The sequence below is a fragment of the Dermacentor variabilis genome, chromosome 1 (assembly GCF_050947875.1).
Source record: "Dermacentor variabilis isolate Ectoservices chromosome 1, ASM5094787v1, whole genome shotgun sequence".
NCBI classification, from domain to species: domain Eukaryota; kingdom Metazoa; phylum Arthropoda; class Arachnida; order Ixodida; family Ixodidae; genus Dermacentor; species Dermacentor variabilis.
This window is the reverse complement of record NC_134568.1, coordinates 34267007-34291621: the sequence shown is the minus strand read 5'-3', so window position 1 is coordinate 34291621 and position 24615 is coordinate 34267007. Positions and strand designations below refer to the sequence as shown.

The 24615-nt window shown below is 49.4% G+C and overlaps 1 protein-coding gene across 3 annotated transcripts in view; it reads right to left on the bottom strand.

Moving 5' to 3' along the window:
• Positions 1 to 18212, bottom strand: part of LOC142576427 (zinc finger CCHC domain-containing protein 24-like) — a 239965-nt gene extending 221753 nt beyond the window's left edge. The window contains exons 1-3 of one of the 3 annotated variants that reach the window (XM_075686569.1): positions 17588 to 18212; positions 16412 to 16681; positions 6646 to 6810 (exon numbers count right to left, since the gene is read on the bottom strand). In XM_075686569.1, the coding sequence (XP_075542684.1) occupies positions 6646 to 6810; positions 16412 to 16681; positions 17588 to 17701 (549 nt within the window). In that variant the 5' untranslated portion in view covers positions 17702 to 18212. The remainder of the gene's footprint in view (positions 1 to 6645; positions 6811 to 16411; positions 16682 to 17587) is intronic. The other 2 variants (XM_075686578.1, XM_075686560.1) reach the window with 2 other exon arrangements.
• Between the last annotated feature and the right edge of the window lie 6403 nt (positions 18213 to 24615).

Below are 24615 nucleotides of genomic sequence, written 5' to 3'. Positions count from 1 at the left end.
CCTTCGGGGGGCGTTACATTCAAAGCACATTGGAGAGTCCGTCAGTTTAATCTTGCACTTGAAACAGTTCGTGTAGGCCGCGTTGAGTGTGATGCAATGTAGGCATGGTTCGCGTTGTCAATTCAGGCCTCGCGGCATGTAAAGGCGGTCACGCGTGCATCTGTCCAGAGCGATCGCTGTAAACGCCAAGCGTGTGCTGATGCCAGTGTCACCGCGTCTTTTCTCGAGAAAGGTACCTTGAACATTTCTTTCGAAGTGTCGTGTCCAGCATGGTCAGCCTGGACGTTGCCTTGTATTCTGCGGTGGGCTGGTAACCATTGCAGAACAGCGCTGTGATGGAGTTCGCAGGCTTTATTGCATAGACGTCTAATGTTCATGGCGCGTTGTTCCTGCGTGCGTGGCCACTTCAGGGACTGCAGGGCCGCTCTTGAGTCAAAGTCGAAATACGAAATTGGCATGCTTGCTGTGGCGTGTGAGTAACGTGGTCGCTTACTCACTGCATGCCGACTTCCGATATGAGCCCTGGTTTCAGGAATCCCTCTAGTGCGCATAATTAATCATTGACTCACTTAAATTCCTGAAGTGAGACATCTTATAAAACATATTTATTCAAGTAATGAATAAGTTATTTTATTATTTAATGAGTTAAAAGTGATTATAGCAAATTTACCGACGTCCGTCTTGGCTAATAAGGTATCGACTAAAAATATTTTTATATGCACTGTTATTAAGCACTGCTTCGCCGCAACATCCGGGGCCCGTATTTGCGCAGTGGTTGTTCCGTTGAGTCAGTTGGTATGCACAAGTAGCCAATAATGACAGCGAACATATTACTGGTGAACACAGATGGCCAATGATACACAGCACCTACGCACACTATACTTTGTAAATGAGGCTCCCGGTTACGTAATAAGGAGCGAGGTATAGGCGAATGTGCTCACAAGATGGCTTCCCTCTGAAGCCTTCAGGAAAGTTTCCAGCATCCGAGCGCTCCAAAGAAGTAGGAGAGATGCCGAGCACGATCGTCGGCGTAGCATCAGGAGTAAGGCGCCGAATTCACAAAGCTTTTGGGCAGTAAGTGTTGCATGCCATTGACCGGCCGCCTTTGCTATTATGTCCACTTCTACCATTGGTTGACATCAGCTCTGATGAAGAGTTCTAGCCTAACGACTCTTTTGCGAATACTCGCCAAGAAAACTTTAAAAACGAAAGAAAGTTCTGATAACTTTTGTCCTGGACGTAACTGCTTGTCGCACATTTTTTTTACTGCGGTAAAAACTAAAACAAACTTTGGAAATTATTTTGCCAATGCGGTGGTAGACCGAATGCGGATATCTTCAGCAAATTATACTTTCAGGAGGGGTAACCAAATCGTAACGTACACGTTTAGATATATGTGATATTATTGTGGTCATAGCATCGCCGATTTAGTGATTATCTTGTTCTTACGTGACACAGTTGTTCGCATTCTCTCTTTAAGAGCCTCTTTGCAATCTGGTCTTGTCATTATGACTTGTATGCGAGAACACAACATTGTTGTAAGTATGTTGTATATTCTTATATCTTACATGATGCAGCTGTACTTTGCATGTTCCACATATGCAAGAGCGAAGGAGTAGCCGGCGCCGTATTCGTTCGCCAGCATCTCCTTATATCCCGTCAATAAAGAAAAAGAGTCAAGATACGGCATACACAGATAACAAGTTCTACATCTGGGCAGTGGGCGATGAGTCAAGTTGCTATTCCGCCAGAGGAGCCAGTGGTCTTTCTCATGGCGGTGGCAGCAGCGGGACTGCTCTCTCAAAGAGCACGACTGCATCAGCATGCTGGTCTACCGGTGGCACCGGTGGTCTCTTACACGCCGATGCCAATGGGAGCTACTAGAGGTCGCGGCGGGTCGTCCTTCCGCCCACTCGTTCGTTTGCCCTTCACGATAAGTTGTTGCGTGAAGCAGGCAGTGGTCGCATTCTGTCATTCACAAGGCCTGCTTATATTCTTTTTTTTAGGAGTTCTCTCGTGCTGGTAGTGCAGCAGGTGCGATTCGTCTGGCGTGCTTGGCGGGTAAATCTTCATTCTGAGCATCCCTGACGTTGACATCACGCGGGGTTGAACCGAGCCTTCATCAACTCAGTATCTCTCGCAGGGCGGCAATCAGTAAGCGCAGAAGACTGCTCACGACCGCTGTGAGTCGATATTCAGAAAACACTGGGTCTTGGAAGCTCGACAGGGGAGAACCTGTCCCCTGTAGGCTATTAGGCACCTTCTTTCCTTGCTCGTTTTACTGCAGGCTCCTCCAGGCGGAAGTGTTCCACGTCCCCCTTCTTTACGATGCGAGGCACAAAGCGCGGAAGCGCACCGCGCCTTTTCATATACACTGTAAAATAATTTACACCCTAAAAAGCGAAAAAGGGCGTAAATGTGTCTATAACTAACACACTCAGGGTGTCCGTTATATAGATAACACCCTAAGGGTGTGAGTTATAGACACATATACACCCTTTTTCACTTTTTAGGGTGTAAATTATTTTACAGTGTACAACAACGTTTGTCTGGTTCTCCATGCTTAGGCATAAACAGAGCGACCGTACTCCGTAGGTAGGTACAAGAACATCGAAAACGAAGCTAGGTATGCGACAAGCAGCAACGTCAACGCAAATAGTTGTGTGGATTCACTTTCTCCTTGGGACTAAATGAGCACTGTCAGGCATGCACAGAGTAATGTACAGCTTTGCATGCACTGCAAAGGTGTACATTCTTCGTATCGTGCGAATATCAAATATTTTTTTAAAGTTGTGTGCGCTTGTTATGAGCACAAACGCAACTGGACCTGTTGTGAACTGGCGACACAGTACCGCGCCTCAGGCCGAAAGACACACCGCTGCTCCAGTGCACGCAAGACACCGCATTCCAAAAACCCGCCGTCAGCATAGGTTTCTGTCCCAGGAATTTAGCCCCATCAGGCGCTAAATAATTCTGTCCGTTGAAGACGTTGTCTCAGTGCATTTTTTTTGCATCTCCAGTATCATAAAAACGTACTACTACAGAATGGATTAAGAATTTTTTTAAATTCTTGAATGAGTTTTGTCAAGCGCGCAGAATGTAGCCTCCGTGCGAGGACTCACTAAAGGAAGGCCAGATATGAGAATATCAGCTATTTCATGCATAGCATAATTGAGAAGAGCCTATCCAGCTGCTTAAAAAATATCCTTGATGCAAAACATCATGAAAAAAAAACAAAAAAAATTAAACCCCCTACATGAAGACATACTGACGTCGAGAGTAAACACCCACCCGTCCACCTTCCAACTCGTTTTACTGAAGCACTTCAAATATATTATTATAAGTTCCAGCCCAGGTCGAATCACAAATGTTCTAAAATGCATGCGACACATTTCAAATATTATTTTCAACGGTGCATTTCAGCTCGCGATGCGCTATCTTGGCGTGTGCAATTGTGCACACAGTGCCTCGGGTTGCTTTAGCTGCCTCGCTCGCAGGACCCCGATCACGTGACCATGCGCACCGGGGTTATTCCATTGTAAAATAAACGCAGTTTGTATGCCCAGCAAGTAAGCGAAGTTATTATTCGCGAAAGGGGACAAACAATACAGACAAGCAACGGGACTGTTCAAAAATTATGTATGGTCGTCCAATATTCCCTCTTTCTGGGGGTAGGCGCTAACAGTAGCCTCTGATAAATAAGCGAAGTATATTTGTTACGCTTACAAACGCAGCGCGCGAGCAAGTTCATGCACACTCATGCCGGCACATAGCTTCACAAAGAAGTATCTTACGCTTCCGCACAATTGACACAAAAAATGAAAGGTCCACGAAGTTATTCGACAGCGTTGGGGCTACATATGCAGCGGGAACTGCGCCGCACCGCACAGTTTAACCTGCAACTCCAAAAAACGCCCAAAATAAATTTGACCTAAGACATCGAAAAATGTTTTCGGGCTGGTCAGACTGTTTTCCAGTTTCATTGTTTTTTAATTTGTTTCAAAATACCGCAAAGTTTATTTCGATGTCTTAAATCAAACGGAGCGTTACAGTTGCATCACATAACTGACGTTCCACGAAGTCCTGGCTTATAGCACAAGCATTTCAATTTGATTCAGTGTATTCTCAGGAGTCCTCTAGCCCGTCGAAAAAAAAAACAGCTCTTCTTGTAAAGCACTAATATATAAACATTCTAACTTGCGCGTTGTGTGCTCCATCCTACCCAAGGTTCCACGCGAATACTCGCCCTTGCCCTGCCTGGTCCATGGTCCACGCGTCGCGTTACCGGATTTCTCATTCCGCTACGGTAAAGTTTGTTGAGTGCGCGTGGATGAAAGCTGAAGGTTTCTAAGCAAGGGGCAAACGATGTCAAATTGAGACGGAATTCAGGAAATCACATATACTGACCACTGGAACGTAACAGTGCCTACAAAAGTTAATGCATCCAGTTCGAATTGTTTATTTAGGACACAAGCGTATTTTCCGCATTCGCTTGCACTTGCGCGACTCGTGGATCGCAAAACTATACGCGCACGAACTACTACCAATCGCGATCCAGATACAAACATCACCTTTTGTTCACTGGTCACTGCGGAACGCGAATAGCTTTGCAGAAATTCTTTTATCGCTACTAAGCTGCGAAAAGTTGTAGGCAGGGAAGACCAGAGCAAGAGAGGGAAAGACAGTAAGGTTAGCCCGCCGGCTGACCTGTTCCGGCCCAAGGGGGTAAATTTAGAGGTGTTAGAAGGAGAGACGAACTAGATTAAAAGACACAGAGAAAAAAAAATGGGGATATTGCATATGTGCACGCTCTAGTGCACGATAACTCTCAAAGTCGGTGACTCAGTACGCATGTCCTCAAGATGCGCAACATCGCCTTCAACAAGTTCTCTTCTTAGGACGGTCTTGACTAGCGTCCGGGGATTATGCCTTCCTGCAAGGGGCGATTGTGCAGTCTATCTAACGCGGTCGAGCGTTCTTTTTTTTTTTTTAGGCGCACCGTTGCGAGGGTAAGCGATATACAATATGCGGAATCTAGAAACACTAAAGAGGAAGGTTACGCGTGATCCGTCGCGATTTAGGGTAAACTTAATGTCGTGTTAATACTTGCTGATACGCCGGAGATGCAACTGCTCATGGGATGTTTGGCATATTGTTACTAGATGCCATTGCCACAGGTGGCTATGCAGACTCATTGCGCACGCGCCTATGCAGACTCGCAGCGACGGTAGCAAGGGCCCAGGGCCACGTAACAAAGCAAACAGCCGTCTTCCTTTCGTCGTCCGTGGCAATCGGTTCCCTTACGTCGCCACGTCACCGCTATCGCCGACACCAACTACGGAGAACTGTGGATGTTTAATGCAGAAATAGAATCGGAGGGAGAGTGCCTTTGTATTATCCGACCTGACGAACGGATTGGTGAGCAGCCAGAAGTCGTCCCTGGTGAAGTGAAATCGCAGGCGTCGCGGCACAGCATGCAACCTAGGGAGTCTGCAGTTCTCGCTGCTGGCCAGCTGTGAACCATCGACCTGACCCGTACGCGTCTCCGGACCGTGCACCTCGCAAAGCCGGGCGGCCTGAGCCAACCTACGCCGTGCAGACGGGTTGACTCAGCTTGACCAGCTATATTACTCAGGTGAGCCCCAACAGGCTTATTTCATCCCAAGCAGTTGACTCGATCTCCCTTTTTGTCTGGATGATGTAAACAGCATTAAAGTTGCTGGTAAGTAAAACGGCCATGCCTGCCACTAGTGATGGCTAACCGAATGATAACGGCCAATGACAAAGAGCTTTCCCGAAATAAGAGCTGTATGGGTGTGACCTAGCGTAAGTGCGCTGATTCGAAAGGAATTTTGTAAGTAAGTATACTTTATGAAGTGCCGGCGCACAAGCACCTGCGACGTGTTCGCAAGTATTTTCATTCGTATTCTTGGCCACTGGCTGGTCGCCTTCGTTAACAATACGTCCAAAGTCAGTATTGGCTAGAGTTTGCTCTTACGAACAAACCTAGAGTAAAAGCTTTTTTTGTGATAGAGATCCTATTGACTACGATTTAAAGCACGAAGAAGCCTCGAGAATCTGGACCTAGGAACTTTCGCGTTCGAAAAGCAATCTCAAGATAGCGGAAATTTACCATTTTTGGTTCATGATGTTCGGGTTGTACAGCGCAAACACTTTTTGCATCGTCTTGTCCTTTTTGTGATCGTTCCCTCTGCGGCATACAACATGGCTTAAGCATTATACAAGAATTTATAAATTATATTAGAATAAGTGAGAAGGAAAGCAATGGGGCAGGAAAGGTTCAGTGCCACCGTTGTCTTAACGTCTGCTCTGTCCAGATAGAGTTACGTCTGTTCTGTTACAGCGTAGTCCTATAGGTTGACTGAAAAATGTTGTGCATTGTGCGCAGTCAAACTTCCGGTAGAAGTTAAAGAAGAAAAAGTAAGGTGAGAAACACTATTATTCTGTCAAGTCAAATTTGCCATGTCCTTTAAATGGATCATTTGGTGCCAGCGTGAACAAAGAGCATCGGAAGCGAAGCAAAGCTCATTGCCGTCCAACCCAGGCCTGCAATGCCTTGCTTCTGGGTTTTTCCGCAATGTGCCTTGTTAAGCAACAATAACTTATAGGGGCGTGCGAGCCTACCTGTTTGTGTGGGTAGACGTTCAGATGGCACTTGATGCATTTCTGCCCCATGTTGGCCCAACTGTTGCCGCTCATCCACTTCCGTTTGCACTTTGGACACTTGTACTCGCCAAAGCAGCGCTTCTTGCCCTGGTAGGGAGTGAGGCCTTCCCCTTTCGGGCGTGCCTGCGTCCGGTGCCCCCAAGTCAGTTCTCCAGCGCCATGCAACCGCACACAACGAAGAAGGCTGCCTTATATACGCGCACTGCCTCTTAGAACAACGAGCGATGCTTTACGAGACTGCACGTTTCGCCTGACGACGGATATACTGTTACTAGCCGGCTAGAGAGGCATGCGGCTTTACACAAAGCTTATTTGTCAACACGCACTTGAAAGCGCATTTGTAGAACCACTGTCGCCCTGAGGACGCACTGGGTGCGGTGTTGTACCAGTGAACTCTTCACATGGATTAACGACCCCACTGTCCCTACAGTATACCGACCATCCGCATTTTAACAAAGCATCATCACCATCATCAAAGAGGCAGCTGCGCTAGTCGCGTTTCGTAGACGTATTTTATGCAAAAGCAAGCGTGCGTTGGCATTTCAGTCGTTTAAGCGCATTTACAGGCACGATCATTTATAGGCAGCCTTGCGTTGTACAAAGATCCGAACATATCCGCTCCACATTGCGCGTTCCGAACGACAATGGCCAGACACATTGTAGACATGTTAAAGCGATGTAAGGACCGATAACTCCATGTCCAATCTAACTGAATTAAGTTTTCACAATGTAGTTAATTCTTGTGAAGAGGTGGGAAAAGTTAATCCGTTTGGGCTATTTCTTGTGAGGTAACCATGGATATGAACGACGGCTGGCGGCTTTTCCGAAAATGGAGATGCGGCTGCATCTAATGTGGACACGGTGAATTCTGCGCGCCTACAGAGACTGAATCTGCTTGGAACCGTGTTCCAGAGGTTGGTGGGTGTGTTGAGACGTGCGGCTCGTAAACTGTGCATGCACGCATCTAGAAAGCCTGCACATGGGCGTGGCCCCTCACGCAGCTCCTGCATTTGACCACGTCATAAAGGAAGAAAGGGCCGGGTTGGTGAAGTCCGCTACGGTAACGGCGCTCCCTCGAGGGCCAGCGAGCCTACTGACTATGGGGGAGGGTAATGTGGAAGCGATTGTGGGAAGGCTGACTAACACAGCCGATACCTTTGGTCATTACGTGAAATGCTTCGGCCACTGAAGAAACTGCCAACTTTGGCCTCATTCTTTTCGTCAACGGGCAACCCTGTACTCCTCCCGAACTCGCTCGGCGACGGGCGTCCCTATCGAAATAAAGTTAGTTGTTTTGTTCACCTCAAACGAAGCAGTCGGTTCTTTTTTGACCTACCATAATTTCCTCAATATTTGGTGCCGAAACCCGGGAGAAACGATCGAACTTACCATTGAGGCAACGAGGTCAACAGACGTCGACACCACAACGAGCTCGGGGAAAACCAGCAACGATCCTCGGGCAGAAAACGGTCGACGAGGCGCGCCTTCAACAACAAGGCCTAACGACGCCACACCCAACCGAAACCGACACCACGACTCAAGCCCTATCGCGGTAAGCGAATTGTAAACATTGATGCCACGATGGAACGGCTCAAACTGAAAAGAAGTTCATTGAGAGCTCAAGTCACTAAACTGATTTCTGAAGCGGACTTATTCTTGGAGAGTCATGCAGACGAAGGAGCTCTCAATGTATTGTCTGCGAGGCTTAAGGCCAAGATATAGTCCGGCGTTCTCGGCGCGCCAGGCCGCGGCAGGCGAAGTCGGATACGCTGCGCTAGCGACGCCAGGGGTGCAAGAAATTTGCTTCCTCTAGAGTTCGGCGTGCGCGCGCAGCTCAAGGCTGGCGCCATCTGTGCGTCCGGGAGCGCAACTTCACCGCCGCGACGAACAGCTGTTTACATGGCGCATGCGCGTCTTGCATATACCCTCGCCGTTCGGGTAGCGCGCGCGCTTCTCGTTCCGCGCGCTGTTTGTGCGCTAAAATGAAAACTTTTGCGGGATGGCGTTAACTTGTCCTGACAGCCAGAAAAAAACAACATAAGGTTTTACGTGCGAAAACCACTTTCTTTCTGACCTGGGGTTCTTTAACGTGTACCTAAATCTAAGCACACGGGTGTTTTTCGCATTTCGCCCCCATCGAAATGCGGCCGCCGTGCCTGACAGCCAGAACATCGCACTCATATTGCTAGTATTTCGGCTACGTCAAAAACGGAAGCGGACCATGCATGTACATGCGAAAGCTATTCGACAAGCGCCCTCAACTCGGCGACTACCACCAGCTAGTACAGGAGCTGCGAAATGCAGCTTACCTGTGGCGAGACCACACTGCTTTCGTATAGCTTCCCACGCGTTGTTCTTGCGCTCTGTGTCGCGGTAGCCCATGCGTTTCACATCGTATACACATGGAAGGTTGCAAATCGCTTCAAGCAGGCGTCCTCACTCGCGCTGTCATCCCGCACGGATGTTGAAAAAACCACAGCCGCACTGTCAGTACGCGCACCGCAGGCCGCCATTCTGCCTTCTGCTCGCTGCCGCTGCAGCGCGCAGTGCATTCTGGTCTAGCGGCAGCCGCGTGAAATAGAACACGCTCTATGTCCGCGCCGACGGCGTTGTGCTCGCCAAGCGCGCCTGGGCACGCCGGCTACGCCGTGACGCCGGACTGTAGAGTGCGCGCTTTTCACCGACGTCGCTTAACCGCGCCGCGCGTGGCCGCGCGCGCGCGTTACGCCGGACTATATCTTGCGCTTTAGCGCCCTCCAAATACAGCTAAACGAGGTGGACGCAGCCATCGAGCCCTTAGTGCAAGACGAAGACGCAGAGCTAAATTATGTGCGGACCATAGAATACAACGACCGTATCGTCGCACACATGGCAAAACTCCGCCAAGAAGCAGAAAAAGACCTGCTAACAAAACAAGCAGAAATGGCGGCGACGCGGGCGCAGACCGACGGCCCTCCGGCGGGGGCAAAGTGCAAAGTGAAACTGCCGAAGCTCGAGTTACAACGATTTAGCGGCGCCGCCACGGAGTGGCAGTCCTTCTGGGAGCAGTTCGAGCAAGCGGTGCACGGAAACGACGGCCTCTCCAACGCAGAGAAGTTTCTGTACTTGCGATCGGTGCTTTCGGGAAAAGCCGCAGCGGCCATTGCCGGCATTCAAGTGACTGGGGCAAATTACACCACTGTCATCGAACTTTTGAAAGAGCGCTTCGGTCGACGAGACGTGCTGATTCAAGAACACCTGACTCAGTTACTCGACTTGCCAACTGTACAGAACGAAAAGGAGCACATCGGCCTACGTCGACTCTATGACCACCTGCAACGCAATATCGCTGGCCTCACGGCGCTCGGAGTCAAAACAGACAGTTACGGCGCCCTGCTCTCCTCCGCACTCCTGCGAATGCTGCCAACCGATCTTGTTGTTGGATACCACAAGGGACTTTCCGCTGCAAGCAAAGATGACGCGATCAGCATCAAGAGTTTGCAAGCTTTTCTTAAAACAGAAGTAGAGAGCAGGGAAAAGGCACTGCAACCTGGTAATCTCGCAGCCAGAGAATCAAAACATCGAGACAAAGAAAAGAGCAAACCTCAAAGAGGGTCAGCAGCTTCTCTTTTTTCTGCGGGTGCTTCTAAGCAGTCCGATCCATGTGCATTCTGTGCTGCAAAAGATCATGCGACTCACAGTTGTCAGGCGAAGATCTCATTGGATGAAAAGAAGAAAAGGCTCACTGCAGCTGGCCGGTGCTTCCGATGCTGCATAAAAGGGCACACTTCAAGGGAATGCCGCAACAAAAGAATAAAATGCAAGGAATGTGGCAGAAGACATCTGACTCAGATGTGTGACCCGACATGGAAGCCACCCGAGAATAAAGCCACAGAGTTACACTCTTGGACAGAAAAGAAATCTGAAAAGGCACCAACTGTGCTGCTCCAAACCGCTCAAGTATGGGCAGAGGGACGAAGAAGAGCGCTCACTCGTCTACTCTTTGACGGAGGTAGCCAACGAAGCTTTGTCACTAAGAGACTTTCACGTGAACTGCAACTAGAGGTTGTAGGTGAAGAAGACATCACAATCTACCCATTCGGAGGAGCAGGAAACATTATCAAAGAGAAGCGCAGAAGAGTAAAAATTTGGCTAAGAAGTCAATACGACCGTAAAGAGCACTCTATCGAAGCTCTGGAAATACCGGAGATCTGCTCTGATCGGCTCCACGTGCCTGAGGACATCCTAAAAGAGGTGCAAGCGGACATGGATGAACTGGCAGATATGACTGTTGCGCCAGCCCATTTGATGGAAAGCGGGATCGACATTCTTATCGGTGCTGACTATTACTGGACTTTGGTTTGTGGTGAAGTAAAGAAGCTGCAAGGCGCACTAGTTGCTGTAAAGACCGAATTTGGCTGGACTCTACAAGGAGCGATTCCCAGCAGTAGCTCAGCTGCCTACTGCTCAACCGTGGCAGTGCTTCGTGCCGGAGTGTTCGCCGACACAACCAGCTTGTCCAAGGAACTCAAATCGTTTTGGGAACTTGAGAGCATTGGAATTATCGACTCTTCTGCCCAAACGAACGAAGAAAGCGAAGAAGTCATGAGCACATTTTCGGCATCGCTAGAGAAAATGGACAAGCGCTATAAAGTAGCACTGCCCTGGAAACCCTTGAACATGCAACTTGCCGACAACAAAGCTGTTGCAAAGAAGCGCTTGACTAACCTCACAAAGAAGTTAATGAAAGATGAGTCGACACTGATCAAGTATGACGAGGCTATCCGTCAGTACCTGGAACAAGGGTTCGCAGAACGACTTCCATCGCAAGAAAGCAACAACGATGTAAGCAGATTATACTACATGCCTCATCGTGCAGTTTTTAGGCCTGACAGCCTTTCGACCAAGATTAGAATCGTCTTTGACGCATCTTCTCACGATGCAGGTTGTATATCTCTGAACGAAGCCCTAGAACCAGGACCGAACTTGAATCCAGATTTACTTAAGGTATTGCTGAACTTCAGAATTCATCGTATTGGATTAAGTGCAGACATTGAAAAGGCATTTCTGCAAATTTCGGTGCAACCGGCTGATCGCGATGCCCTCCGATTTCTTTGGTATGCACATCTTCCAACGAAGGAAGACCCAGAACCTCCTATTGAGGTCTGGAGAATGACTGGTGTCCCTTTCGGCGTGACAAGTAGTCCATTCCTCCTCGCAGCCACCGTGCGCCACCATCTGTCCACGACAGAAGGTTATCCAGAAATAAGAAAAACCATCAGCGAGAGCCTTTACGTGGACGACCTCATAACAGGAGCGAACACAGTGGAGGAGGCTACAGATTTATACCGAGGGGCACTAGATGTCATGAATCGAGCAAGCATGACACTGCGTAAGTGGAACTCAAATTCCAAGAAGCTGCAACAGCTGTTCAACGACGAAGGAACCGGATGCGCCCTTGGCTACGTGGAATGTCCAACAACAAGCGTCTCACGGGTCCTCGGACTTGTATGGGATAAGGACAGAGATCACCTAGCATTTTCCATGGAGGCCATCTTAGATTTCCTAGACCGAAACAGCAACACCAAACGATTCATTCTTCAAGCATCGGCTCGTATATATGACCCACTGGGTCTCATTTCTCCGGTCACAGTTACAACCAAATTGATGTTTCAAACACTGTGGGAATTGGGTATTGAGTGGGACGCCCTTCTGCCTGAAGAAGTCAAAGCAGGTTGGACGCAGTGGCACACCCAGCTACACCATTTAACGGACATAACAGTGCCAAGACGATATGGTAGCTTCGCCAACGATAGCTGGAAGGAAGTACACATCTTCACAGATGCCAGCCCCAGAGCTTACGGCGCAGTTGTATATTTGCGCATCTCTGGGGTCAAGGAAGCAAAGGTTACTCTGGTCCTCTCAAAGTCCCGAGTAGCACCAATTAAGAGAATTTCTCTTCCAAGACTGGAATTGATGGGCATGGTGATAGGTGCTCGACTGAGGGAATATTTGGAGCGGTCACTGAGCCTCTCAATATCCAAATGGTATCTGTGGACTGATTCATCTATTGCGCTGCATTGGGTGCAAGGTCCTGCACAACAATGGAAACCCTTTGTCGCCAACAGAGTGTTGGAAATTCAACAGCAATCGGATCCAGACATCTGGAATCACTGCTCTGGGATCGAAAATCCCGCCGACCTCTTGACAAGGGGAGTCACACCTCAGGTACTCAAGTCGAGCTCACTTTGGTGGAATGGACCTGCTTGGCTTTCGAAGCCATCTACTTGCTGGCCAAGGCATGAAGGCACTGCTGACATGATCATCGCAGAGGAGGAGAGAAGAACCCTTCGCGTTCACAACGTGACTGTAAAGGAATCTGTCTTGCCTCTGCAGAACTATAGCTCCCTCTCTAGACTGGTTCGAGTGACAGCCTGGGTTTTACGATTTTTCCACAACGCGAGACTCCCCGGCCAAAAATATGAAGGACCGATTACGACAGAGGAAGTTCAAAAGGCACATACTTGTTTGATTCTTCAAGTACAATTCGAGGCCTTCCAAGAGGAACTCCAGTGTCTTCGCCGCTCAACACGCATGCCAAGCGATTCCCCGATACGTGATCTCAGCGTCATCTACGACGACGATGGAGTGCTGAGAGTGGGAGGAAGGCTCAATGCAGCCGAGTTGTCCTACAACGTGAAGCATCCTGTCATCCTACCGTCGAGACATCCCTTCACAGAGCTAACGATCAGCGCAGCCCACCGCCGTCTCCTGCATGCCGGCGCACTGGAGACTCTTACCGAATTGAGGGAAATGTACTGGATCGTGCGGGGAAGGCAAATGGTGAAAAAGGTGCTTAAGAAATGTGTGACTTGCAACCGTTTCAACAGCCGAGCTGCTACTGAGCCAGTCGCTCCTCTGCCTCGTGAGAGGGTGACGCAAGCTCCACCCTTTGATGTTACCGGTGCAGATTTTGCTGGCCCACTGAACACAAAGGATCAAGGAAATAACCGGAAGTCTTACATCGTTATTTTCACATGTGCAGTGACCAGGGCAATACACCTGGAATTGGTGACCGACATGTCCACCTCAAACTTCCTGATGGCGTTCCGAAGATTTATCTCGAGAAGAGGAGTTTGTCGAGTGATCTTTTCTGACAACGCCAGGACATTCCAGCGCGCTTCTAAGGATCTAAAGCGACTATGGACAACAATAAGAGGAGAAGAAATTCACAACTTCTTCACTAGCCACCAGATCCGCTGGAAATTTATAGCTGAGAAAGCTGCTTGGTGGGGAGGATTCTGGGAAAGAATGGTTCGGTCCGTGAAAGCATCGTTGAAGAAGGTCTTGGGAAACAGCTACCGCAACTTCGAGGAGCTCACGACAATCCTAACTGAAATCGAAGCTGTCATCAACTCTAGACCCTTGACCTACGTCTACACGGAGGCGAGCGAACCCGAACCTCTAGCACCATCGCACTTTCTAGTGGGAAAGCGACTGACCACTCTTCCTGACAGTGGTTCCGCTACAGAGGTGGCTCAGCCCCCTGGTCAACTCACTCGTCGCTGGCACTACCGACAAAGGATGGTCGACCAATTTTGGCGTCGCTGGCAAAAGGAGTATCTGACGAGTCTCCGGTCAGCACATTTCGCTGTTCCAAATTCGTCAAGCGCACTGAAGAAAGGCACTCTCGTTTTGGTCCATGAACATTATCTACCGAGGCAACTCTGGAAAACTGGACAAGTGTCAGAAGTTCTTCTCGGACGAGATGGAAGAATCAGAGCTTGCATGGTGCGCATGCCTAATGGAACCACATTGAGAAGACCGATTCAACTGTTGTACCCCATGGAATACATGGACGAATGACCTGAAGCTCATTCCGGGGGGAGTATGAAGAAACTGCCAACTTTGGCCTCATTCTTTTCGTCAACGGGCAACCCTGTACTCCTCCCGAACTCGCTCGGCGACGGGCATCCCTATCGAAATAAAGTTAGTTGTTTTGTTCACCTCAAACGAAGCAGTCGGTTCTTTTTTGACCTACCATAATTTCCTCAGCCACTTCTCTTGTACTTTGATGACACGAAAATCCTGTTTGCTCACACTGACAGTAGTAGAAGTGGCGGAAGCATTTCACATAATGAGAAAAGGTAATGGCTGTGTTAGTCAGCCTTCCGTAGCCTTATCTTCAAAGAAAATGGACCCGTTGAACAGGGGTGAACAGCGATGTTAATCTCATCCACGACCTCGAGGCAATGTTTTTTGGGAATGACAAGTGCTTTTATTTTTATTTTATTGACATTGAGCATGCGCGCACGCTTGATGTAAGGCTTCAAAAATAAAAGCAATCGTATTTATCCAATAAATGCAGTTGTTAGCCAGCGCCGTGGGTGTCCCATTCTCTTTTCTGCGTCCTGTGTCGTTAGCGCTGTTCTTAAACATTGCGCAAAACCACGAACTCGCCCAGTCTGCCGTTCTTCTCAAGTCAGCTAGACCTAGATCCCGAACTTTTAACTTGCACTGAAAGTTTTCTCGCTAATCGCTCTCAGTTCGACTAATAGCAGAACTTCTCAACCTTTCGCTCTACATTCTTGCCCCAGGGCTCGGAAATTTTTTTTTTCCTTATCGATGTTAACTGCTCATCTGCAGGCATTTCTTCACATGTTCATTTATGTGCCCATGACTGGCTAGTTTTTGCCTCGCCATAGCCATGTAGCAACTTTTCAATTTGATTTCAGCCCCACTTCCCCTCAGGGCAAAACATAGCTAACAGAAACAGTTCTAACTTAGGAATTGTTTGTTAATACTGGCCCTGAGTACAATTTCATTTTATAACCACTAGATCAATCTCACAAAGTTGGCATTCCACTATGATAAACCATTACTTTTTGCAGTTCTTTGTGCCACAAGCAACAAAAGACGATGAGCAAAACGTGAACAAGGTGAATGCAGGAGCCAACGTTTCGACAAGTGGACTAGCAACAAAAGAGTGGCACCACCTTCTCCGGCCAACTGTAATCGTTCAAATTATGAGCTATTTAGCTAAAATCATATAATCAAGAACTTTTATTTCGTACTTCTATGTTTTTATAATCCAGCCTCCCATGCAGTGTTGATTTGACCCTGAGTATTTGTATAATAGATAAAATGTTTAATATCTCATCACACGGATTTCGAAGTGCCAGGTCCCCGTATACTGTCTCATATTCCTCCTCGTTCTTCGACGTGCAGCATCAGAATGAATTGGCATTTTACAGCCAATTGTTTGGAAGCACCTCTGCATTAACTCTTTAAAAAAGTGTAAGTGATCACTATCTTGACTAAGGACTTGTGACACTGCTATTAACGTGTTACTGTGAAATCCACTTGTTTGGAAGTACACAGACAAGGGTCTTTCTTCAGAAAAATAGAGATATGATGCGATGCGTTCTCGCAGAAGGATGGAGCTTTTTTTTAATATTGAACAAAATATATTAGGGCAGGCCATCTGGCTCAGCCTGGTTAGCCACCCTGCCTTTCCTGTATAACTTCTCTCTCTCTCTCTCTCTCTCTCTCTCTCTCTCTCTCTCTCTATATATATATATATATATATATATATATATATATATATATATATATATATATATATATATATATCCGTGTAACAGCATTTCAGAGAAATGTGCTAGCATCCTTTTAAATACCAAGCAATCTCACAAACACAGTGGCAGCTCTCGGATCGTGGCAACGAAGAAAACCCAATGCTCACCTGCGGACAGTCCTTGATGTAGTGCCCCTTGCAAAAACACAAATGGCAAAGATAGTTTGGCGGAGGCTTCCTGGCCGCCCTGGGGTCCCCTCCTCCCAGACTGAGCTCTGAGAATTGATCCGCCAGCTCAGTGAACGGACCTCCGGGGGAATATTCCGTGCAGTATCCATCGGAGTATCCGTTTGGGTATCCAGCCGTGGTGTACGCGCCACAGTAGCTTTCACCAGAGTATGCAGAAGGGGCTACCATTGGCGGCATGCTGTATTTGACCTGCGCGGAAACGACACATCAATGATCCGCCACCGATTTAAGGGCAGCTAAGCGGGTCACATACGTTGGGTGACAGCTACAAGTTGTCTGAGAGCTCTAAGCAAAACAATCGACATAGTGTCACCTAAAGAAAAGAATGCCGCACAAGGCAGCGCGTGATGCCGAGAAAAGTCGATAACAAGTTCACCGTGCCAACCTTGAGCTGAACGTGGTCTCTGCGCACGCGGGGACGTCGCTATCGGCCTCCAGAGAGGTTGCCCATTCGAGCACAAAAAGTTCTAGCGGCGCTGTTTGTTTCAATTGTATTTCTTAACTATCAGTGTTTTGCGCACAAGGATATTCTTAGATGGCAGTGTTAAAGATTTCCTACTTTTAGCCATGCCATTCAGGACCATATTTTAGTTGTAAGAAGTAAATAAATCAAGAAGTTAGGCGCGAAGGCCAAAGGCCCAAACAACGCGGACATGCCAGCGCTGTAGCCGAAATGTTTTCGATGTTGTTTAGTTATAGGGATAACTGAAACATTCCTTGAGATGAACTAATAAATAAACTGCTCCTACCGCTCAACAGCGCTTAATCCGAGCACGAGGCGGCAGAACTCCCCGAACGAAACTATGTAATAAGCCTCCCAGTGAAGAACACAAACGGCCCCCGCCGCTGGCTGCACTGTCGGGCCCCCGTGATTTCCTACGCACGCTGCTTCGTTGCCCTCGTAGGAATACGCGACAACCTGCCCAGAAGAACGGTTAAAGCCGAATCAGTTCACCAGTGCAGCGACTGTGCCCGACCCCCTAACCAGCGTCGCGCCCCCGTGTTTATCAACCGCCGTGTTTGCAACCTGTCGCGTCGCGTCAAGCGCTGCGACGTCTCGCGCAGCTAGGAGGCCGCGCGGTGGCCGCAATTTACCTGGTCGACGGCGTGCAACGTCTGGTCCGCGAGCGTCAGGTAGACCAAGTTCAAGAGCTGGCCCGGCGGCGACGGCTGTTGGTAGACAGCCGCCGCGCTCTCCACCGCCGTCATCGCCAAGGGCACGACGAGCGCTCAAGCACGCAGGGGGAGGATGACAGAGAGCCGCGACGGAGGAGAAGTGCGCGCTAGCTGCGTCGAAGAGCCGCGTGCATGGCCGCGTGCGGAACGCTCAGCTGGCTCCCCGCTGTCCTGGAGGCGAGCCTCGACCAGTGTCCGAGGGTGCAGTCCCCCCCCTTTCGAAAACCCACACGCACAACCCGAGTGTGTTTCTTCGTGAGCCCGTGGCCGCGTGCCTGCGGCTGCGACCGACCGAGTTCCTATAAAAAGACGCCAGCACCGGAGGAATGCTCCTCTCGTGGTCGGGCGCTCCCTCCCGCGGGAGGCTCGCTCGGAGCCGGCGGGCGACGCCGTCGCGGCGCGCGAACAAGTGGGATATCACCGACGGGGTGGAGTTTCACGCCGTAAACACGGTGCGCCGATCGTTCCCACAGCTCTCGCGTGCGACCGTGGGGGCCCTCATCGACACGCTCATGACGGAGCCACCACAATAGTCGCCAGCGGATCCGATCGAGGAGGAAAGGAGGTTAACTGGAAGAGAAGCATCCGGCTTCTTACCCTGCACTCGGTGAGGGTTATCTGGTGGCTGAAAGATGGAAAGGAAAGCATGCGCTTGCTTGATGTGAATAAACTGAGCTCCGGACGGGCGTCGTCACTCAAATATGTCCTATAGAAACAAATGACCATGTATAGCTCCCGACCTAGACATATTTCGAGCTGTCGCCGCTCTCGCGAGTTTCTTATCCTAAATTCCTCATTTGCCACGCTGTTATCTGCTAACTATCTTTCCTATCTACTAAAATGTGTCACCCTAGAGTAGAGCCACTCTTGGAAAAGAAGTGATGGCGTATTAAATACTGCATCCATGCAATGATGTTCCTTTCAGGTGCAATATATGCTTATGCTTAGAACGTATATATGAAATGCTGGGAGCCATCGCCAGCTATGTTTAAGGCCAAGGTATATCTCAACGCCTCTCCACGTCCACCCTTTATATCAGGTAAGATACGTGTAACAAAGTAAACTGCATCACGATTTTGCATCGATGCCTTCCGCGCGATTCTAAGCCACTCTTATCATCCACCGTTCACGGCCGGCTGATCTCAACGATAACACGGGCAGAGCATCGCTCTCATCACTGACGAAGCGCGAAAGAAATAGCATCGTAAAAGGCATCACTACCAAATAACGACCTATGGTAGAGTATCATCTATAGGACGGTGACGAATTCACCGACATTGGAAGTGACGATCAATTCGTCCAACCAAGTTATAAGGAGTAGCCGTCACCAGCATATGGGGACAATGAGTCTTCGACTTTCATCTTAATAAGAAAAAAACTTGTCGCCTCTCAGAAACCCGTATACCTAAGAACCTCATTTAACCGAGTCGCTAAAGATCACGTAAGCAATGACCTTACCACACTTCATGCCTTCACTTCAGTAAACTTGTTCTAAGTTGTCACTGACCGAATTCTTACACTCATCAGTCAATTCAGTCATAATAGTGTATAATCAATAAAAAGAAACGCGATGCAAGTCCGCAACGAATACGAAAAAAACGGTAATGAAGTTGTAAGATACAGCGAGCCTAAAACTCATGTAAACTAAAATGCAAATACCTGTCTATCGTGTATACCGGTCGATCGTATCTGAGTAGCATGCCAAGGTAACACCCAATAACAGAAAAACTGCTAAAAACACGCACAGAATTAAGAACACAGGACGAACGCTTTTGAAACCTTCACGATGATGCGCAAAGGCCCGTTCTGGGTCAGCTCCCCTTCGCTCGTCCTCACTGACAAGGAATGCAGATATCTACTTGACTAATCATTATGTTTATGTTATAGTTTTTACCTTCAGACCCATGCATGACTAGCCTCTTGGCCCTCCCCCCCCCCCTTCTTTTTCTTTGTTTCCTTCCCTCATTCCCCCTCCCTGTTCAAGTCAGCGCTCGTCCTGTGTTCTTCCTTCTGTCCGTGTTTTTAGCGCTGTTTTGCTGCCATGGATGCATACGAACGAGTTCACCTTCAGACCCTTTCAAGGTAACATCAGTTTTTATTTCGTACGTTCTTTCCTATGCTTTTTTTATACTCGTGTGTTAAATTTTGCATATATGTTCGTGCTCATACACTGTCTTCAGTATTATTAGTGCTTTCTCTTTGTCTGTTCCTTTATTCCCCCCGCGAAGAATAACCACCGCCACGTAAAGTCTAGAACCTCTACTTCAAAGTCATGCATTCACTTGCATTCATGCATTCACGGTCATGCATTCACTTGTTAATGTACTCAAGTTACCCGCTCTCAACAGCATGTCTTATAATCTAACGTACTCTAAAGTTTTGTTTTTCATTGCTACGCAACACACACGCTTGTTCAATCGCCGGTAATTTTTACTTTATTCTTAAGTTTTACGGCGAAGGCTGTACATGACTAACCTTCCGTAGTTGTTTCGGCGTCCGGCGACAGAAACGCACTTAGCGATTTCTAACAAACCCATACGGGTGCAGTGCGGCGGCGCAGATGTCAAAATGCGGAACAGATCAGAACGCTCGCCGTGAACAATAGCGTGACGTCAAGGTTATCGCAGTGCATAAGCAGGAGGAGTATCGGCGCTAAAAAAACTGCGTGATCGATGTGGTGGACACGCATAGTTCGTACACCCGACGAACAACATGCGTAAGAGGAGCGCCAGAGGGAACAGCAACGAGAATGTGAACGGCGCCGGCGCGAAACGACTACCGATGAGAGAGAGAGAGTAAAACATCTTTATTAATAATATTTGAATGGCGAGAGCAGTGTAGGAGGTACCCTCAGTCCAGGGTCCCTAAGATGATTCCGGCGATGTTTCGAGCCCGTTGTATCACAGCTCGGAGGACCTCGGGAGGTCCGTCGCGGAGGGCATCGTCCCACAGCTCTTTGTTGCGTAGGGGGTAAAGGAGAGTTGGCAAGGGAGGAGAGAGGTTTGCAGTGCACTCAATCGTGACGTGGAAGATTGTGGGCGAGCTGCCACAGTCAGGGCAACGATCTGCATAACAGTGTGGGTAGAATTTATTGAGAGAGACAAGATTAGGAAAAGTTGCAGTTTGTAACTGGCGTAATGCCACAGCTTCCTCCCGCGATAAGGACGGCGGTGGTGCGGCGTGGGTGCGACAAATGCGTGTATAATGACGGAGTATGTCTTTGTAACGGAGCAAGGGATCCCCCCACTCTGAACTAGTCGCCCCACCACGCCGAGTCGCCTGGAGGGAAATTTCTCGGGCAACCGCATGTGCGCGTTCGTTACCCGGCAGCGAGGTATGACCAGGGGTCCAGAGTAAGTGGATTCGGGGAGGTGTGGTTGGTGTATTTTGCGGGATCTGTTTGAGAATTTGGTGCGCCGCTCTCGGGATGCCATGTCCTGATAGAAACGCCCGGCATGCCTGTTGCGAGTCCGTCAATATAAACACTTCCTCAGGAACACGGATGGCGTATCGAATTGCAAGAGAAACACCGAGAATTTCTCCGTAAGCGGCATTTGTTCCGCGCATTGCAGCAGAATCTCTCAGGGATTCGGTGCCATCCAAAACTGCCGAGGTTATAGCCCTCTTGAGTGCGTGATGTGTCCGTGTATAAAGTATGTGTTTCCGGGATGTTTGCAAGCATGCGGCCAATGTATCGTACACGGGCTTTGCGCCGCCCTTTGTCATGCTTGGGGTGCATATTATGTGGCAATGGATGAATACTTAGTGCTTGGCGTATCGCTGACGACAAGATCGTTGGACGGGTTAGGACGGGACGGGACTCAAGGGCTGGGACAGAGTATCCTAGCCGTGTGAGAAGATGGCGGCCAGTAGGAGTGAGTAGGAGGCGCTGGCGATGGCTGACCCAATGTGCCTCTAGCAGCTCGCCTAGTGTGTTATGTGTCCCTAAGTTGAGGAGACGTTGTGTGGAAGTATAGTTCGAGAGGCCATGGGCCAGCTTCGTCGCTTTGCGAATCATTGCGTCTATGCGAAGTTGTTGCGCTTGGGTCAACCGCTGAAATTGGAGATGGTATGTAAGGCGGCTGATCACGCATGCCTCCACCAAGCGCAGCAGGTCCTCTTCTCGAAGGCCCGAGCGCCTGTTGGAGACCCTCCGGATCATGGCCAGAATTTGCTCAATCTGTCTGGATAGAAGGGAAACAGTGTAGTTTGACCTGCCATCTGCTTGGACGTGTAGGCCAAGGATACGAGCACGATTAACCTGTGGTATCGGTGTGCCATCCACGTGCACAGTGATAGGGGGAGTAGAGGAACGGCTCCGGGGGCGAATGATTATGAGCTCCGACTTTCCGGAGCACATCTTAAGCCGCACTTTCTCGCGTACTCGGAAACTGTATCGACTGCTTGCTGCAGTCGGTCCTGGATGGCTCCGTCGGAACCCCGTGTCGACCAGATAGTAATGTCGTCCGCATAAATAGCGTGGGCGACATCAGGGATCTGGTCGAATAGCCGGGGGAGCCCTGCGAGCGCGATATTGAATAGAGTAGGGGAAAGAACTGAGCCCTGGGGTGTCCCACGTCCTACAAGGCGAATCGTACCGGATCGATGCGGTCCCATTCCTACGGTGGCTGTGCGATCCCGAAGAAATGCGCAGATATAGTTGTACATACGAATTCCACAGTGTGAATATGCAACATTGCGAAGGATGAGGTCATGTTCAACATTATCGAATGCCCCTTTTAGGTCTAAGGAGATGAGTGCTCTCGTTTGGGCGGACGACGGAGGTCCTATGACTTCCTCCTGCAATTCTAAAATCACATCTTTGGCAGACAGATGAGCCCGATATCCGAATTGAGAGTTAGAAAAGAATGATTTTTCTTCGAGGAAGGACTGCAGACGCCGCAAGAGTACATGCTCCATGAGCTTACCAATGCAGGATGTTAGGGAGATGGGTCGTAAGTTTTCAACCTTAACAGGCTTGCCCGGTTTGGGGATCAGTGTGATGTCGGCGTGTCGCCATGCTTGGGGAAGCATGCCCTTGCGCCAGCAATCATTGAAGATATGGGTGAGGTGGTTAATATCCGCGTCACTGAGGTTACGAAGGGTGGCGAATCGGATGTGGTCGGCTCCCGATGCCGTGTTGCGCCGTAGGTCTTGTAGGACCACCCGCACCTCGTCAGATGTGATGTCTGCATCGAGCAATTCGTTCCCCTCGCCTACATAAGGATAGTCAGGGTACTGCGGCGGCGGGCCTGTAGGTATGAAATGCTTCTCTAGCTCTCTGAGGAGTGTCGAGACATCGTCCCTGTACTCGTGCATTAGGATGTGCAGCTGTTTAAATGTTATTCCCTTTGTTGTGGTGGGATCTGTGAGTGAGCGAAGAATCGACCACGTTTTTGCTGTGCTCAATGTGCCTGAGAGGCGATCGCAAAATCCTCGCCAGTTATTCCTCGTAAGGATCTCTGCATACTCCTGAAATTCCCGTGTAATTTGATCTATACGTTTCCTAAGTTTGCGGTTGAGGTGTTGTCGTTTCCATCGTCGTGTCAACCCTCTGCGGGCGTTCCAAAGATGAAGTAAATGCGGGCCTATGTCTGGTGTCTCGGTTGTGGTGCGCAGTGTGCTCGTGGTGGCCTCTAGATCTTGTGCGAGAGAGTCAAGCCAGCGTTCGTACCCTTGGCGCTCAGGTGGGTCCTGGCGACATTCCCTGAATTTCGCACAATCCGTTATACGCACATTTCGCTCGGGCCTGCGCGCACCCCGTAATGACAAGGTGGTCGCTACAATGTAGTGGTCACTACCAAGGTGCTCCTCTAGAGGCCCGTGCACAACGACTGGGCCAGTATTGCGCACGAAGGTAAGGTGAGGGCAGGTGTCACGAGATACGCTGTTGCCCATCCGAGTGGGGTGCTCTGGGTCGGTAAGCAGTGTGTATCTCATGTTACAGATGGCATTCCATAAGCGGGTCCTTTTAGCCTGCGATTTAACGAAACCCCATGCAGTATGCGGAGCGTTAAAGTCGCCGGCCACCACGTAAACCCATCCAAACCTACCAAATTCTGTTAGTAGGTGCTGAAAACAGTGCGTTCGCGAACGGAGGGAACTGAATGCATTGAGTATAAACAGACTCTCGCTGCGTTTACCTTGCGTAAATATTTCTAATATTTGGTGAGGAATGTCAGTGTTTGTGGTATGCATGCGACATGTAACTTGTTTCGAAACTAAGGCTCCCACAAGAGGAGAGACACCCGAGAGCGTGCTGTAGCCGGATAAAGAAGGGGTGCAATTGACTTCATCTAAGCGGATGACATCGGGAGGGTTCGTGGATGTGGCGATATACCGCTGTAGGGAACCTCGTTTTCGGTGGAATCCCCTACAATTCCACTGCCACACCACTAGTTGCTCCGCGTTACGCGGCGCCATCATCATCGCGAGAGGAAGCAGGCGGTCGTGCATAGGGACGCGGGCGCCGGGTGCCCACATTTGAAGGTTGCGGCCGAGAGCCTTGGTCGGAAAGCGCGCTTTCGTTGTTACCGCTAAGCTCAGGAACTTGCATGCGTGCGAAAGTGCACTCTATTGCTCCGTAATCCCTATTTGAAGGGCCTCCATTTGGTGTTCTATCCTGTCCAGAGCCGCCTGCATACTAGTGCTCATGTGTGCCACCAGCACGTCCATTTGTTTTTGCAGGCGCTCACAGCGCGCCTCCATGTCACGACGTAGGCGGGCTATTTCTATTAGAGGATAGGGATTTGGTAACGAATTGGTAATAGGGGAAGGGGTAGGGAGAGATTTACGGGGTCGAGCGAGCTGTGGGAGAACCTCCGCCCGACCTACCTCCCGAGGCGCCTCCATTGCTGTTTTCTTCTGCGGGGTCCGCTGCATCCCTGAAGGGACCAGGGTCACCTTGGCTGGGGCGTTGGTCTGAAGGGCCTTGTTGTAGGGTTGTT